An 18914-nucleotide genomic window follows, 5' to 3' on the forward strand; every position below is an offset into this window, starting at 1 on the left:
TCTGTCTCCAGAATCTGGGCTCCTTACCACTTTGCAAGAGCTTTAATTTCAGAAAGTCCTATAAAGTGTCATGAGGAGAAGCCCATTATGATCCCCTAGAAGTAATTATAGTTTTAGAATCATGCAAAACAGGCCCCTCGGCAGAATAAGTTACACAATAGACATTTGGATAAGGTGGATCCAGCAGAACAAAGAGAGGGTGGTGACATCGAGATCACAGAGGAACTGGAGAAGGCAATGGAAGTGTGCACATGCTGCCCTCAAAAATCTAGGATCCTCCATTGGGTTCCTATCAGGGAAGCAACATCAGAGTTTCTATTCTGTATTTGTACTAGAAACCTTTCTCCAGGGTTTCTAAGTTTTCTCCTATGTTTCAAAGACCATTAGGTTATTAGTCTATTTAATATTTAGGTGTATCCAGAAAGCTGACGGTCATCAGCTAATAGTAGAGTGCTCTTTGGCAGGTGTGTTTTGGTTGTGGGACAGAGGGTTACTTGCAAGGAAAGAATGAATGCCTGGAGTAGATGGTGCTTGCGCTCTGGATGTATTCCCGTCTTACTTCCCATTTCCATCGGACCTACCACTTTTTGCCTGACATTATCTCTTGCAACATGAGCCCATGGATAGGTGTGTTTGAAGTAGGGGAATGGGAGAGAGGGTTCCCTAGCTAATGATGTACAGCAGTAGGTGGATAAATACCCCAGCTCTCTTTGATCAGGGTAACGGAAGCATTTTCTAATATGGTCACCCACTCATCCTTGGAAGGATTGAATCACATTGTCCACAGTAGTTGCCTACCCATGAACATACCCTCTTTTACTGGCTTCCTTCCCATTCTTCTCTCACTTCCCCATTCCTTCAATTCACTGAGATCATTTCCAAATAAGATGACTTGCTCTCACATCTCTGTGTAATTTTTGGCTTCTGGAAGTATGCAAACCAGGATAATAGCTAACTGAAGGCTATAGATAGCCATAGGCAAATTTAAGTAACAGTGTAAGAATATTCATACTTGGCAGAGATTTATTTATGAAAACTGAGAAAATTTACATGGAATTATGAAGTTATTATTGGATTTATTCCATCATTCCCAGAAAGAATATGGAAATCCTCTCAAGCAAGTCAATCCTTGGGAATATGGTGAAATCTATGGAACTTGTTGTGGAGTATTTTTTTTGTTACCCTCCTAATTATCTGGCCCCTAAGCATTCCTGTCTCCAAGGACTTAGACCCTAGCAAGGAAGAGAAGTTGGGGCCAGGTTCAGAAAACAGGGGTTAGTTATCAATCTCTCTGAAGTGTCCCCCTCAGCATGGTCAGTGAGAGTAAGTGAAACCCATTGGTGTCCACAGGCAATGGTCTGGCCTGAGTAATTAGAATGGGCCTCCAGAAAGTTCTGGGAATTGCTATGGTGCCATAGTCTCATTTTCCCAGTTGACTCTCCAGATTTATTCAGAGTTCAACTTCGAGGGCCTTTCTGCCCTTCCTCTCACAACTGTGGGGCACATCCACCTTATTAACTGGGACTGAGGACTGAACTTGACTCTTTTTTTTTTTTTTTGAGACGGAGTCTTGCTCTATCACCAGGCTGGAGTGCAGTGGTGCTATCTCGGCTCACTGCAACCTCTGGGTCCCAGGTTCAAGCGATTCCCCTGCCGCAGCCTCCTGGGTAGCTGGGACTACAGGCTTGCACCACCACGGCTGGCTAATTTTTTGTATTTTAGTAGAGACACGGTTTCACCATGTTGGCCAGGATGGTCTTGATCTCCTGACTTCGTGATCTGCCTCCCAAAGTGCTGGGATTACACGTGTGAGCCACTGCGCCCGGCCTGAACACTACTCTTTTACACTGCTACATGGTTGTAGAGTGACCAATGAAGCTATACTTTTTTCATTTTCAAAATGATGATGAATACAAGGTTACCAAATAAAACACAGAGGGCCCATTATGTTTGAATTTCAGATAAACAACAAATCATAGATGTCCTGTATGTTTGCTCAATCAGAGCTCTCACCTGTAGGAGTTCTTGTGAGGATTCATGAAATAAATGCTAGAAATGCTTATATACGATCTTTAGTTGCTCCTCAGAGCCCAAAGTCCCCAAAATCTTTATCTTTCACACACAAAAACTCAGTTTCAGTAAAGAATATTCCATTTCATCTTAGTGGAAATAAAAATTGTTCTTTTTCTTTGCTAAAAATATTTTTATTTTAAGCTTTATGCAGAAACCTTGGGGGAAAAAGGTACCTTTAGGAGCCAGGCTTGTAATGTAAATGTCCAAAAAAAGATGAAAGTGAAACAAACAAACAAACACACAAACAAACGAAACAACAGTGCAAGCTCCTGGGTGGAGACTGCAGCGAATCTGAGATTTCGTGTTCCATCAGAAGGGGGCAGCCACATCTTAGCTCTTGATGACCCAAGGGAGCAGGGATGTGGGGCTGCCAAATCTTCCAAAATTTTAAGGGAAGCCAGAAATCTTGATTTCTACGTACAATCTCCTGGTTTTTAAATGTGGGCAAATAAATCAAAATTCCCTAAAACACTGTTTGGGGCAACAATATGTGGGCCAAAGTAAATACTTTTGTGGGCTACAAGTGTCTCCTGGGCTGTCCATCTGGGACATCTGATTTATGTGGAAATTTGCCACAAACTAGTTTTATTTCTGTGGCAGGTCATTTTCACTCTCTAGGATTACGTTTCTTCATTGATACAGTGAGCTGCTTGAGCAAGACCAGTGGTTTGAATGCCACGTCCCAAGGAGGCTGGGGTTGTTCCCAGGGATCTTACAGAACTTAGGTGTGACACTGAGCATGCAGCTACTTGTGTTGCATTTTGGCGTTCAAAAGAAAAGTTCTTTAAATAGTTCTGCTGGTAAGACAAAAACCCCGAAAATTGACATAGAAGTGGATGATCTTTGCAATATTTTCAGTATACAAATAAATGATTTTGATCCCATTTAAAATTTTATCAAATGCAAAAAGAGAGACAATTGAAAGTATAGAGCTACCTTTTCTAACACTTCTGAAATTTACACTTTATGTCAATCCTTGAGGTTTTACATGCACTTTATGTCAGGCCACTTCTTTCCACAGAGCTGTGTCAGCCCTGGAGGGTTTAGATGAGGCAGTGAGCATTTGAGTGCATTTGATGTCCATTTCTCAAAGTACATTCTTGGTCTATAGGAGAGGAACAAGATATGTAACTATCTCTGAATATTGCTAATAACATAAACATGTGTTTAATAAATGTTGCATAAACTCTGAAAGTGATACTTCAAAGTCTTGTGAAAAATGATGATCACCAGCATTTATAGAGCAATTAGTATGTGCCACACAATTTGACTTTATTGTTTATTCATCTATCCTTACCACCATCTTAAAACGTGTGAGTGCAAAACCCTAAGAAACTTTCTCCAACTCCTGTGGATGTGGAAATCAAGGCTTAGAAAGGTTAAATGCCTTGCTCCGGTTATTAATCACTTAGGCAGTGCTACCTATAACATCCTGCTCCGTTACTGGTATTTTCAAATGTCATTAACTATAGCAAGAATCCTAAGGCAAGCACCATGCTATCATCTTAAAATATTTACTGCAAACATCCTATATTTTAATTGTTTTATCTTTTTAACTTTGAGAAGATAAAGCAAGCCACAGAAAGTGAAATTAATTAGGAAATACTCGCTTTTTGCAAAATTTGGGAGCATAAACAATGGGTCATGAAGTACAATCGAACAAAAAATAAAATTCTAAGTCTTTTAAAGTGGAAGAAAAATATCTGAAAAATACTGAATGGAGGGCAGTTTTTCATGTACTGTGTTACGAATAAAAAATTTGATTCAATAGATTAATCAACCTTTTAATAGTTGTAAATGTTATAATATTTAAGATGTTTTATAAGTGCCTCTACTTATAATGGCACATCCATTTGAAACTCTAGCAGATAATTTTTATTTATGTTTTTGAATTTTTTTCTTTATATTCTTTAAAGAAGAATTATTTCTATGAATATTTAACATATTGAGGGAAATAGCAATAATAAACATAAATGCTAACACATATAAAATAGGTAGTATCATTAGGCTAAATTTTTGTCTTCCAGGATAAGTAGATCATCTCTGAAATCTCTGACTTCTCAAATATCCAATTAATAAAATGCTTACTATACCACTTGGTGCTTTAAGAACATTATCATGGAAACCTCTCAGGTTTTATGAACAGTAGCTATAATAATATTTTCCTTCATGTTTCATGGAGCTACTGGAGATGGTTTTTTCTCCCTTTAAACATGAGAAATCAAAAAGAAAGAGAAAAAATGATTAAATATTCATTTATCCTTTTGCTTCTGACTTGTCATGTGGGCAAGTGCCACATGAGGGAGTGCTGGGACCTCATATCAAGAAAAATTAAAACCTACCTAATGCGTTCCAGGAATGCTCAGCATATTAGCAAATTCTTATTAAACTGTCAAAAAAAAGAAAAAAAAAAGGAGTTTAAAAGAAATTCCAGCCCCTGGATGCAATTAGAGGCTACCACACAGGATTTGATGGGCCATAAAACCATTAAATCTAAACACTTTTTTTTTGAGCCTAAAAGGCCAGAACATTCCAAAGTGAAGTTTTGGGACTCAGCTATGACTTGACCACCTATTAAGATGCAGGTGGAACAGATTGCAGAGTAATACAAAGAGCCACACAGACCCCAAATGACTGCATTAGGGTGTAGGTGAGAGTTTTAGCTGTTGAATTTTCTGGATTTTCCAAGATTAAGTGATCAACCTTAACATTGAGTGAAAGACCATTCAACAGGAAAAATTGTCATTTCCTTTGCTCCAAACCCAAACGATGTATTTTTTGAAAGCTTTATTAATTTATATATTTATGTGTTGTGCTAGGTGACCGACTAGATATATGTTTTAGCATACCTACTAGGAAAATATCCCAATTATTCTCAATTTTACCTAATCCAGGCAAAGCACTGGACTTGCTTTAAGGAAAATTTTTACTCTTTCTGAAGTGGAGTGCCTGTCATGTATCAGGTGCAATGCTTGGACTTCATGTTCTTGTGATTAATCCTTACCATAGGCCTGTGAAGTAATTCTCATTCTGTTTGACAGTAGAGAAGAAGGAAGCCCTTGACCAAGGCCTAGTGCCAGTAATGTTGGTGATGGGGTTTGAATCTAAGTCTGTTTCACTCTAAAGTGTAACCAAATTTTATGATTTAGACTTGCTTTTCTAACAATAAAAAGTCAGTGATATGCTCTTTCTATGTGTAAGCACACACACGCACACACAAACACACATCCATATTACATATGCTTATAAATGTATTAAAAGATTATGGACATTTGATATATATATACATATACTAAAATGTGTAATTCATTTTATTTTCATTGTATAATTCATTGTAAAATGTATGCTTCATTGTATAAAGTATTTGCATATAAACAGTGACTTCAGTGTTAAAATCACTTTGCAATGAAACAAGATTGTTAATTAAAACACCTATTAAAAATTAGAATCTAGCCGTATTAAAGACAGCCATCAAATGGTATGATTTCTAGGATTTTGCACCAAAATTTAAGCTATTGGGTGGTTTTGTTGAGAGCATGAGATTGCTTCTTCTTGGAATTATTAATGTACCTGATGACATTTTAATGTGACAGTGAAAAAAGTCAGAGGCTCATGTGTGTATCCCAACACTGAAATTGTTAAACACTGGGAGGTTGGTTGAATTTGTTGTGCACAAACTCAGTACTCCTTAAAACCATTATTAAAGGGCCTATCACTGTGTTGTGGTCTCCATATGATCTGCCATTTATGCCAAGACTTGACAATTCAGTAAAATGACAGAATAATAACACAGGAATCACTACAGTAGAGTTAATGTTTTAATCTGTTGCAGAGTTCTGCTCTAGAAATACAGTGAAAACAAGGAAGGGAGAGCTAAGATGTCACTGGGACTAATTGTTCCTTGCAAATATTTTCATACAGTAAAAAAGAGATCTAGAGGTATAGTGGCAGTATGATCACTCAAGATTATATAGCTCCAGATTCGTTCAATGGACCATGATGAAAGCACTGGAAAGATTAAGTCTGGTTTCCTGGTCTTTCTTGGCGTGTTTAAATTGGTTCAGCTCCATAAATTGTAAATTAAGATTTGTTTGACAACTTTTAAGTATTTCAAGCATAATTGTAGTTGAAGGTTTGTTCTTCTTTTAGATCACTGACTTCAGAACTTTATTTTTCTGGTTAATCTCAATTGTAATTTTAGACATTCATAAAACAGTGTTGACTGCGTCTATACCATGGTAGATCCTCTGTGAAGACCTATATGATGGTAGCTCCCCTGTGAAGACAGGATGACACACTCAATGGACATTATGGTGCACAGTTATACAAACACTTCACTATGACAGGCCCTGAGTTTAGAACCACACAACTGCTTGGTACTTGGTCATTGCATATTTTCCCTATTACGTAATGACTTCCTGTGCAGATGACAAAATGCGTTTTCTCAACAAAATTATTTTCAGTGCAGCTGTTTTGATGACTAAATTTTGTAGGAGCTTTTTAATCAAATGCACCTAAGAAAACCCCAACACTTTAGGCCCTTTGAACATATTACCCTTTTTTGCTTCCTCTTTCCTCTTTTTCCTTAAAACCATAATTTTGGAAACTCAACTCTGCCTTCTCATAAAAGAGAGTTATTTTCAAAGAAATTATTTGGATCTAAAGTAACATGTTGCTTAATTGTTCTGTTTGAATCTAGGTGTATGATTAGTCCCACATGAATTAATTTTCCAAATAATTAACTCTCACCGATAACTAATATTTTCTATTTCCCTCCATTGTTGTTTTGTGGTGGTGGTGGTGGCTGTGGATGAGCATCATTCTCAAATATATTATAATTCCCTTCCTCATCAAGCCCAGCATGATAAACTTTAGTTTTGCTTGATGGTTCATCGTCTTATTTCTGTGTGTAAGATTGTTGAACCTGACATTAAACATTTGGAAACTATTTTATAATTGGTAAATTGTGTTTTCTCAGCTTTGAGTAAGCGCTCTCGTCTTCTTCAACTTATACCATTTTATTTTTATTTGCCATTCACTTCCACTTCTGATCTGAGAACTAGGAAGCTGGACAAATCCCAGATAAGCAAGCTAAAAAAAACAAACAAGCAAACAAACCCAAATCATGGGATAATGGTTAAGTGTACTGAGGGGCCATCATGAGAACACAGTTTAATTCCTTGGCTTGAAAACTAGTAAGAGAAGAATGCATTAAAAAATGTGGCACATGTACCTGTGCCCCTCTCCAGAGGGTGCCAGCAGAGAAGAAAGGCAATTTATCAGCAAGGCATGGCTGGCCATTGGCAAACCATGTGACAACCACTGCCAGCTTCACTGCCATTGCTCCATCTTTCCCTCCCATTTTCAATGAGCCCCAACTTTGCTCAGGACATCACACATATTCTACTAATTTGGATGAGTCCTTTTGAAAGAAAATATCTACCTCAAGGTTCTCAAAGCATAGTCTTTGGAACAATAGCATCAGCAGGACTCTGGAGCTTGTTAGAAATGCATATCTTAGGTCCCACTACAGACCTACTGAGTCAGAATCTGAATTTTGTTAACATACCCGTGTGATTCCTATACACCTCAAAGCTTGAGAAGCCCTGGTCAGAGCCTGTGATGAAAATTCCTATTGGTTCCAAGTCAAAGGCATAGTTCAGTTCTTCAAACATGAACAGTATTAGATGTAGATGGATATTGTTCCCTTCTGAAGACCCTCAAGGTCTTTTGAGAGCCTGTCAAGTTGAGAATGACTGCCTGAAATGAGTGAGAAGTCACAAGGAGACTCTAGATAACTGAGAGATGTGTTCACAGTAGTCTTTGATAAAAACCTGGGATGGGCAGGCTTAGTATCCAGGCCCCTAAAATTTATGTATACAATGGATTTCCTATTTTTGCTTCTTCACATCCAAATTACCTGGATCAGAAATAAATGTTTTCGTTAAGGCTTGATGTGACAAACAAACAAAACAAAACTCTGCCAAGCTCTAGAAGAACAATTGCATTTCTCAGCCACAGGGAGAACACTGCCAGTTTTTGCTGTTTTCCAAAGCTATTTACCTGTCCTAGCTCATTTAAATCACTGTACATTGGAGTTTAGGATTTGTGTCAACTCTAGAGGTAGCTGCATTCATACCTGATGAGTTCTTTTTAATCTCAGTAGTTGATTATAGGTTCCATAGTATAGGAAATTTTCCAACCCTCTATTGAATGGCAGTTTAGAAAGGTCGATCTACACTTACCTTACGTCAGGTTATTGCAGACCCTTGTGGCATTTTTCCACCCTAGGACATGTGATTTAACTCTAATAGGAATCTTCATTATGGGTGGGTCTGAGATTAACTTTTATTCTGTTAAACAGAAATCATTCCACTGGCCGTAGCTCATTTTTTGAGATGGAGTGGGGGGAATAGGTGATAGTAAACAATGATATTAATCTCACTTTTTTTATATTATTATATTTATAGTTACATTGCAAATGGAAGAGTAGAGAAACCAAAAACATATACTAAGAACTTTACAACTTTTCTTCCAAGTATTATTGATTGATGTTTGGATTATGCAAGTGCTGCAGCCCCTTAGACTCGCTCTGCAGTTCCCCCCACGGAAATTTGTAAACAGGTTAGGATGGGGATAGGGAAAAGCTTGTTCTTTTTGCACTTCTTGGATTATTTGTTCCAGGCTCTCCAAAGTAATGTGTACCCTGGGAATGCAGAAATTATCTCCTTAGATATTCTCTCCCTATATAGGTCCCCACAGGGAGTTCTTGGGCCTGGAGAAGATTCCACTCTCCTTTAGGAGCTTTCTCCATAAAGGTATTGAGCACTGGACACTATATTTGCAAGGGAAAAGAGGAATGTGTCTCTTGAGCATCAAAATCATTGTAGAAGAATCTCCATACTGTTTTTCAAAATGGCTGTACTAACTTACTTTCCTGTCATCTGTAGGTTCCCTTTTCTCCACAAGGGTTCCCTTTTCTTTGCATCCTCACCAACACTTGTTATCATTGGTGTTTTTGATAATAACCATTCTAACAGTTGGAGGTGATACTTCATTATGATTTTAATTTAAATTTCCCTGATGATTAGTGATACTGAGCTTCTTTCATTATGTCTATTGGCCATTTTATCTCTTCTTTTGAGAAATGTCTGTTCAGATCCTTTGCCCATTTTTTTTTTCTTTTTTCAACTCTTATTTTAGAATTAGGGAGTACATGTGCGGGTTTGTTACAAAGGTATATTGCATGATGCTGAGGTTTGGAGTGCAAATGAATCCATCACCTAGGTAGTGAGCATAGTTCCCAACAGGTAGTTTTTTTCAGCCCTTTTCCCCCTCACAACCCCACTGTTGTATTCCCCAGCATCTATTGTTCCCATTTTCATGACCATGTGTATCCAATGTTCAGCTTCCATTTATAAGTGACAACATGTGGTATTTGGTTACTACATTAATTCACTTAGGATAATGATTTCCAGCTGCATCCATGTTGGTGCAAAGGAGATGATTTTGTTCTTTTCTATGGCTACATAGTATTCTATGGTGTATATGTACCACATTTAAAAAGTTCAGTCCACCATTGATGGGCACCTGGACTGATTCCATGTCTTTGCTATTGTGAATAGTGCTGTGAGGAACATGCAGGTGCATGTGTCTCTTTGGTAGAATGATTTATTGTCCTTTGGGAATACACCCAGTCAGTGGGATTGCTGGGTCGAATGGTAGAATAACTCTCAGTTCTTTGAGAAATCTCCAAACTGCTCTCCATAGTGGCTTATTTAATTTACATTCCCTACGGCAGTATATCAGCCTTCTCTTTTCTTCACAGTCTCACCAACATAGTATGTTTTGATTTTTTAACAAAAGCAATTCTGGCTGGTATGAGATGGCATATCTTGTGGTTTTGATTTGCATTTCTTTGATGCTTAGAGATGATGAGCATTTTTTCATATATTTATCAGCCTCTTGTATGTCTTTGTTTGAGAAGTGTCTGCTTATGTCCTTTGCCCACTTTTTAATGGGGTTATCTGTTTTTTTCTTGTTGATTTGTAAGTTTCTTATAGATTCTGGATATTAGACCTTTGTTGGATGCATAGTGTTCAAATATTTTCTCCAATTTTGTAGGTTGCCTGTTTATTCCTTTGATTGTTTCTCTTCCTGTGCTTTGTACATTTTTTATTTGAGTTATTTTTTTCTTGCTATTGAGTTGTTTGAGTTCCATATATTTTTTTGGATATTAGCACTCATTAGATATATGCTTTACAAATATTTTCTCCCAATCCCTGAGTTGTCTCTTGATTCTGTTAATTGTTTGTTTTCTTTGCTGTGCAGAAATTTTTAGTTTCATACAATTCCTCAAAAAACTAGAAATAGAATTGCCATATGATCCAGCAATTCTACTTCTGGATATTTATTGAAAGGTGTTGAAATCAGTATGTTGAAGAGGTATCTGCACTTCTATGTTCATTATAGCATTATTCACAATAGTCAAGATATGGCGTCAACCTAAGTATCCATTGACAGATGAATGGATAAAGAATGAGGTGTATGTACACAAAGGAATACTATCCAGCCTTTAAAAAGTGGAAAATTCTGTTATTTGTAACAACATGGATTAATCTGGAAGATAGTATGCTGAGTGAAATAAGCCAGGAACAGATAGACAAATACTATATGATCTCACTTATATGTGGAATCTAAAAAGGTAGGTCTCACAGAAACAGATTGTAAAAAGGTGGCTACTAGAGGCTGGGAGAGGAAGGAAAAGAATGAGGAAAGTGATAGATTGATCAAGATTGTACAAAGTTTCAATGCAACTGGAGTAATAGGTTTTAGTGATCTATCGTACAGAATGGTGATCACAGTTAATAGTAATGTATTTTATATTTTAAAATTACTGAAATAATAGATATTTAATGTTCTCCCTACAAAAAAAAAAAACGGTAAGTTGGTGTATTAGTCCACTTTCACACTGCTATAAGGAACTGCCCAAGTAATTTATAAAGAAAAGAGGTTTAATGGCTCACCGTTCTGCATGGATGGGGAGGCCACAGGAAGCTTACAACCATGGTGAAAGGGAAAGCAGGTATGTCTTACATGGTGGCAGGTAAGAGAGCCTGTGTGTGAAGTGAAGGGAGAAGAGCCCTTTATAAAACCATCAGATCTTGTGTGAGCTCACTCGCTAGCACGAAAACAGCATGGAGGAAATCACCCCTATGATCCAAACACCTTTTGCCCTCAACACATGGGGATTACAGTTCCCTCCCTCGACATGTGGGATTACAATTTGAGTAAGATTTGGGTGGGGACACAGAGCCAAACCTTACCAGTTGGTGAGGTGATGAATATGGTCATTAGCTTGTCTAAATTTGTCCACAATGTATACATAGATCAAAACATCACATTTTACCCCATAAACATGTCCAATTACTATTTTTCAATTAAAAATACACATAAATAAATTAAAAATAATTGCAAAGGAAAGCTGGCTTTGGTGGGAGGCCAAGGTAGGCAGATTACTTGAAGTCAGGAGTTTAAGACAAGCCTAATCAACATGGTAAAACCCTGTATCTACTAAAAATACAAATATTAGCTGGGTGTGGTGGCACATGCCTGTAATCCCAGTTACTCAGGAGACTGAAGCACTAGGATTGCTTGAAACCAGGAGGCAGAGGTTGCAGTGAGCCAAGATCACATCACTGCACTCCAGCCTGAGTGACAGAGTGAGACTCCCTGTCTCAAAAAAAAAAAAGGAAAAAAAAAAATGTCCTGAAGAGGATGTTACCTAAGGTCACACAGAGATGAGCAACAAAGTAGGAGAACTCAGCATGGAACTCACCACTCTCCCAGGGCAATGATCTTTCTAGACTCCCTGCATGTCTAAATGACTCCCTGGTACCAAGCATAGATAAATAGACTCCCTCAATATTTCAGGGCAATGACATCCAAGAGGGTAGGTTTGCCATGTGCATGAGAGACACTGCCATGCATTGGGAAGGCATGGAATCTTAGAGTCCGGTAGGAAGGTCCTCTGTATACTGGAGGTGCAGAGTGTGAATGCACAAAGGAGTCTGGCAAAGAGAAGATTAATAAATAATGACATTAAGAAATCCAGGTCCTTGGCGAAATTAGAAAAATATACAAAGCTATCCAGGACTTATTTTTCCAAATTCATTAGGCATCCTCTCACCTAGCCCTTTACAATTGCATGGCTTCGGGGATTACACAGAAAACGTTCACAAACATTGCCCCAATAGATGATCTTGCAATGCAATGAAGTGGGCAGAACAGCTGTGGCTATAGCCATTGTGCAGATAGAATGTGCTTCATGGATGGCAAGACTGGGACTGTAGGACAGGCTCTCAATCCATTCTACCCTGTTATTGTTCTGAAATGGAAGTTTTATCTCCCAGCTTATATACGTAGCCTTATCTTTGATGCTTCAATATCTGAGACCTGACCAGTGTCCCTTTTAGTGATTGTATGTGTGTGTGTGTGTCATATGCAATTTCCTTATAGCAATGGCATAATGTATAACTGTTTAATTAAAGAAGAGAAATAAATGCCAAACATATGAATAAAGTCTCAGTATATCTGTAACATTAAAAGTGTAGGTGTCTATCTTTGAAGATGTATCTTAAAGACAATGAAAAGAGTCAGTGAGTAAAAGTAAGATAAGAGAGTCCTGGGATTTCATACAAGATCAGTGTTTACTTGATGGTGTATGAACCATAGTTTAACCAATTCCCTAGTGCTGGACATTCAGGTTCTTAATATTTTTTGCCTGTATTTACAGGCACCTTTGACTATTGGACTCATTTTGTTCTTCAGGAACAATATACAAAGTGTGGAAAGAAATGTGTATTTCTAATCATTGGAAAATAAACACTGAGCAGCAATAACTCCAGTAGCCATTTGTTCCAGAGGAGGTAAAATCAGGAAATAGATGGTATGGACTGAACTTGCTTCTCTCTTTAAAATATTTGACTTCATATTGCCAAATTGCCCTTCTAGATGTCTTTACTCCATCCAACTGCAATTCAAAGGCTTGGATGAGCAATGCCAGGCCTGGCTTGATTATCCCCTGTCTTTCTCAGCCTGTCAGTCCCTGGGAACGGGCATGATGTTGAGTTCCTGGGCCACCTCCTCAATTGAAGAAGTGGCGGAAGCTGGTCCTGAGGCACTTCGTTGGTTGCAACTGTATATCTATAAGGACCGAGAAGTCACCAAGAAGCTGGTGCAGCAGGCAGAGAAGACGGGCTACAAGGCCATATTTGTGACAGTGGACACACCTTACCTGGGCAACCGTCTTGATGATGTACGTAACAGATTCAAGCTGCCACCACAACTCAGGTAAACGTGAACATGTGGGCCCTGAACTGAGCTGAAAGGGATCTTGTCTGGGAATGATAGGGTCTGGATTCTACTGATACCATCATTGCTAAATATCTGGTTAATCTTCAGCTAATCAAATCCCTTTTGTAGATGTCACTTTTTTGAGCTACACAATAGAAACAGAAATGGCCTCTATACTTACAAAAGTCAAAATAAGTTTTCAGACCAGAGTGCATTAAGGCCTTTGGCTTTAGGAAGTATGAATTGCTCTACAGATGGAAGATACTTAATTTTGCCCAAGCAACAGTTTATTAAGATCATCCTGGTGCCCTATTTCTCTGTTAAAGTCAAAGAGCCACCTTTACATTTTATTTTTAATTGTACATGGAACAGCTAAGGATAAGAAGATTAAAGAAAGAAAAAATAATGGAGATTTTAAAAAGCCACATCTTTGATCCCTCATTGTCTACTTCTTCTTTCAGCAATATTCCTTTCACTGTGGTTTGTCCATAGGTCAAGATTCATTCATTTATTCACTCAAATCATTCATCTTAGCAAAAACAATGTATCACATAATCTGATGTTGAACTATAATGGTTTCATCAGGTCATTCATTCACCCTGTTCACAAGCAGTGAATTATTATCTATTTCCTGGTAGTATTTTGGGATTACAATCATCTTGAGTCAAAGCTGGAAACTGAGCGGAAGTCTCTGGGAAAGACCCAAACCTCCTTAAGCTATACACCTCTTTTCCCCATCATGTTTTCCTTCCTTTAGTTTCCACCAAAATGTGCTCTTGGATTTTTCATATGGATGTATTATGTCCCTCAGCCCTATAAGTATTTGAAAATGGATCAAAATCTTAGTTTTAATGGAGGACATTTTTATGATGGACTCCTACAGCATCCATCAGAATATGTAAGATTATGAGGAATATCTTTCTGGGTTCCCAGATCTCATACCACAGAGGCCCTTACTTATTCTGTCTATGTTTGAATTGTATTTGAAAAAAAAAGAAAAAGAAAAAGCAACCTAGGGCTAGCAAGATTGAAAAAAGATAAAAGACGAAAGAAGCCACAGGTTTACTGTGTTTGCTCTTCCAAAATATTCAAAAATGAAAAGATCCAAAATCAAATTCATATTCGCCTGGAATTTCATATCTATTACAGTGACTGCAGAGTGTATCTCACCATGGAAGTTGGAGCATGGCCTTGTGTAAGTTTCACATAGTTTTACTGTGTATGTACCTATGTGAGAATAAACTACTGTGCATAAAATCTTGCTGTTGAGCCATGTGTGAATTAGCTGTGTGATGTTACCTCCCTGTTACTACCAGGCCAGTTTAGGATATTATTTCTGTATGTGGCACCAGGATTAGGCCAATGACAGAAAAAGAAAGTGCTCTCCCTGCCAAACTTGCCAATAAAACTGTTCCACATATCCCAGACTCAGGGTTACCTAAACACCCCGTGTTTAAAGAGAACAAAAACAAAAGCCTCTGACATAGTCTTATTCCTTGCCAAATTCATCAGAAAGCTGAGGGATTCAAATTCCCCCAATATGAAACCCATATTTACATTATTTCTCTATTTTGATTACTTTTTTTTTTTTTTTAAAGACTTTCTAAATAGTTTCCCGCTATCGAGGTTTCTGACAGGAAACATTCCTCATTATTTCCCCTTGGCCATTTGAAAAGGAATTTGTTCTTCCTTTTCCTCCATCTCTTAATACTACTACTACTAACAATAGTAACAACAATAATAAGTACAGTAGGGTTTTTTGTTTTGTTTTTAACTTAAGACATGCTTTCTTGCTCTGGATAGCAAAATGTGTTTCACAGAGGCATCTACTTAGATGGGGTGGGGATGACACAGTTGTTAATTCTGGCTGGTACCTCTTGCTTCTTCACGGCTGGGGCTACCCCGTGAGTGGCGGGAAGGTTGATTTGCTTTCCCCCCTTTTCTTTTGCTCCTGGGCTCCTTCCCAGATGACGTGAAGGGCCATGAAACAAAGACCCTTTTCAGCTGTCGGTGTGCATGGAACTGGCTGCGGCTTCCTAGCTTGTCACATCTCCGGTCTGAAGATGATCAAATAATGAGCAACACATCCAGGTTATAGGGAAGACGGGAAACACCCCACAGCTGGGTGTACCCCAGCCCCTCAGAGTGCACATTGGCGTTGTTTGTCCTAGTGGACTTCGGAGTAGGCCAGTGCCTTCTGGTCAGTTCCTCAGTGGTCCACATTCAGCTCTCAAAGGCAGAGCACGCTAATGGGAGGTCCAGGCTTCCGCCTGAGGCCACATACACCCGAAAAGCTCATCTGTTATAGCCTGATATGAAATCGGTTTCTTTCCGCAACTGACCTGACTCACAGAAGGTGAAGCCTGGCTTTTCATAAGTGAGGTTTGGCAGGCAAGGGAGGCAGGAAATCCAGAGGAGAATGAGCCTGTAAAGCATGGCTCCTTCCAGCCCTTGTTACTTCCTCTGCCCGGGTGTGGGGGAGGGTCCCGACTCTTGGCATCTGAGCCCAGCAAGAGTTCAGAGGTTTGGTAGTCTCTGCTTGGTCCATATGCAAAACACATGCATGTGTATACATTATTAATGGCACGGGGGTTCCTGAAACTGAGAGGGAGTAAGGAGACTTCTCATCTGCTCTTGGAAGAAGCAAGGAATGAAACCAGTTCAGTAGACTGATTCCTGAGGCTTTGGGGCAGAAACTTTTTCTTTCTCCATATCCCCACGGAGATGGTTCATTTACCCTGAATTAAGATTTGGCCCTTCAGTGCAGTGCCAAGGCAGTTTATAGAGAAGAAAAGTAATTTCTGATCATTGACTAAGATCAAGGTAAATCATGACACTTACCCTTTCTATGATTTGCCCAGTGACATGTTTTCTTAAGCCCAGAAGTGATTTATTTATTTATTTATTTATTTATTTATTTATTTATTTAAGACAGAGTCTCGCTCTGTCGCCCAGGCTGGAGTGCAGTGGCCGGATCTCAGCTCACTGCAAGCTCCGCCTCCCGGGTTCACACCATTCTCCTGCCTCAGCCTCCCGAGTAGCTGGGACTACAGGTGCCCGCCACCACGCCCGGCTAATTTTTTTGTATTTTTAGTAGAGACGGGGTTTCACCGTGTTAGCCAGGATGGCCTCGATCTCCTGACCTCGTGATCCGCCTGCCTCGGCCTCCCAAAGTGCTGGGATTACAGGCGTGAGCCACCGCGCCCGGTGTCCAGAAGTGATTTATTGATCACAGTAGCCAGAATATATCATACTGAAATAGATTGGCCTGCCACTGTCTTCTCAGGTCTCTCATGATGAAAGTGGCCTGCCTTAAAGTAGACTCAATGTGAATAGGTCTCCATGACCTCTGCCTCACTGCCTAGCACTCACATCCTCACCTACTCTTCCACTCTGGCTTCCCTGCTGTTCCTTCAATATGCCAGGCATGCTGGAACCCCGGGGCCTTTGCCCTGGCTGTTCCCTCTGCCTGTAACAGTAATTCCCAGAATCCACGCATGACTGATAACCTCGCTTCCACTGAGTCTTGACGTTAGGAATGGGTATACATGTCTCTATATTGGGAAGCCACAATAAAAACTGATGGTAGAGATGCAAATATGAGCAGAATAACAGGGTGGGGGGAGGGGCAGGGAGAGAGGTCAGTGGAAGACTTGGCACAATAGCCTCTTAAATGGCATAATAGCCTCTTAAATTTTTGGTTAGGAAATCATTCCCATCCATAAGTATAGCAGGAAAATGAATCCCTGGAACCTGTTCCTTTACGTGGCAAAATGGACTTTGCAGATGTGATTAACTTAAGGGGCTTGAGGTGGGAGGATTTTTCCTGTTTTATCTCAGTAGGCTTGATGTCATTAAAAGGGTCCTTATAAGAGGGAAGGAAGCAAGAGTGTCAGAGTCAGAGAAAGAGACGAAATGACAGAGGTAGAGGTTGGAATGATGTGGTCAGGAGCCAGGGAAAGCAGGGGGTATCTAGAAGCTGGAAAAGACATGGGAATAGGGCTTCCCCTAGATTCTCCGGAAGAAATGCAGCCCTATTGATATCTTGAGTTTGGTCCAGTGAGACTCATTTTAGACTTCTGACATTTGGAACTGTAATATAATGCCTTCATGTTATTCTTATTGTTGTTGTAACAAATAACCACAAACACAGTTCTACTAATTTCCTCCTCAAGGTAGCGTCTCAATTTTGCCAATACTGGTTACCAAACATACTTAAAGTTTGATTTTGAGTCCCTGACAACTCACATCCCTCTTAATCTGCTTTACTTTTTTCTTGACTTTGTATAGTGCTTATGTTCTGATACACTTTGTAATTTACTTATTGATGATGTTTACCATGGGCAGGGATTCTCAACTGTTTTGATATTTATTGATATATCTTAAACATTGAAAACACTGGCACGTAGTAGATGCTCAACAAGTAATTTTTGACTCAATCAACAAAATGTACTAGAGCATACAAGATTTTCCCAATGTAACATAACTAGCAAGAGGCTGAACCAGGATTTGAACTCAAAATTCATTCCCTGAACCTTCTTCTAGCGGCCACATTGAGGAAGCAATTACCAGGGCTGTGTTCTCAACACAAGTATTCTCCTAACCACAGAATTAAAGGCTGGTGGCCCAGGTATCAGTGTCTGTATTTATGAGCCCCTCTTTCAATCTCTTTCTTTTCATATTGTGTTGATACTGTAGCCTCTATTGGTCATTTTATTTTTTCGTTTCCCAAGACAGAATTATGTGGCTTTATCTTTAATGCTGCATTATCAATACTTATAATACATAATATTATGTATTACTCAATATTCGTGATTATTAGTGTTACTATTGGTTATTTAATAATGTTTAACTTACATTAGCAGTTGTTACTATTTTTATGATGCTAAATTACTAACAGCTAAAACAACTTCTATATTAAAAAGTATATTTGAGTGTCACTCAAGAGATAATGAGTACCTTACAAAGAAGAAATCTTGTTTCTTACATTTGCGTCATTAAACAGATCAGGATTTGGAGAATTAAGCTCTAAGTAATCATGTTATTATTTTGATTTCGCCCCTTTTTTCCTTACAAAATGGAATACTTTGGTTATCAGAAGCCACTTTAAGCATTTATATATATATATGTCATAATCCGAATAAAAATAGCATTCATGGAGGTTTCTTTCGGAGCTCTTGGTAAAACACTCCATCGTGGGTCTCTGTCAAGATATCTGAAAACTTTTTCTTGGCTTCTGACTTTGAACAAAGTTTCAGAGTAACAACAAGGCTTCATTGTGCACTGAAATTTCTGTAAGGCAACATTCATTCAAGTGTTGATCCGCATTTCACCATCCAAGAATAACAACAGTTATTTATATAATTTTATCCATGTTTCTGTTTTTTCCTATCCATTTCACCCTTTCACCCCACCCCTGTTGAAACACTGGAGCTTGTTTGGGATGGGGGTGGGGTGCCATGCAGACTATATACACATACAGATGT

General features: G+C 38.8%; 1 protein-coding gene across 1 annotated transcript in view; it reads left to right on the plus strand.

Moving 5' to 3' along the window:
• The window catches only part of HAO1 (hydroxyacid oxidase 1), a 56801-nt gene that overhangs the window by 10212 nt on the left and 27675 nt on the right, over positions 1–18914 (plus strand). The window contains exon 3 of the mRNA XM_003905057.5: positions 13170–13425. Coding sequence (XP_003905106.1) covers positions 13170–13425 — 256 coding nt within the window. The remainder of the gene's footprint in view (positions 1–13169; positions 13426–18914) is intronic.

This window comes from Papio anubis, chromosome 16 (genome assembly GCF_008728515.1).
Source record: "Papio anubis isolate 15944 chromosome 16, Panubis1.0, whole genome shotgun sequence".
NCBI lineage: Eukaryota > Metazoa > Chordata > Mammalia > Primates > Cercopithecidae > Papio > Papio anubis.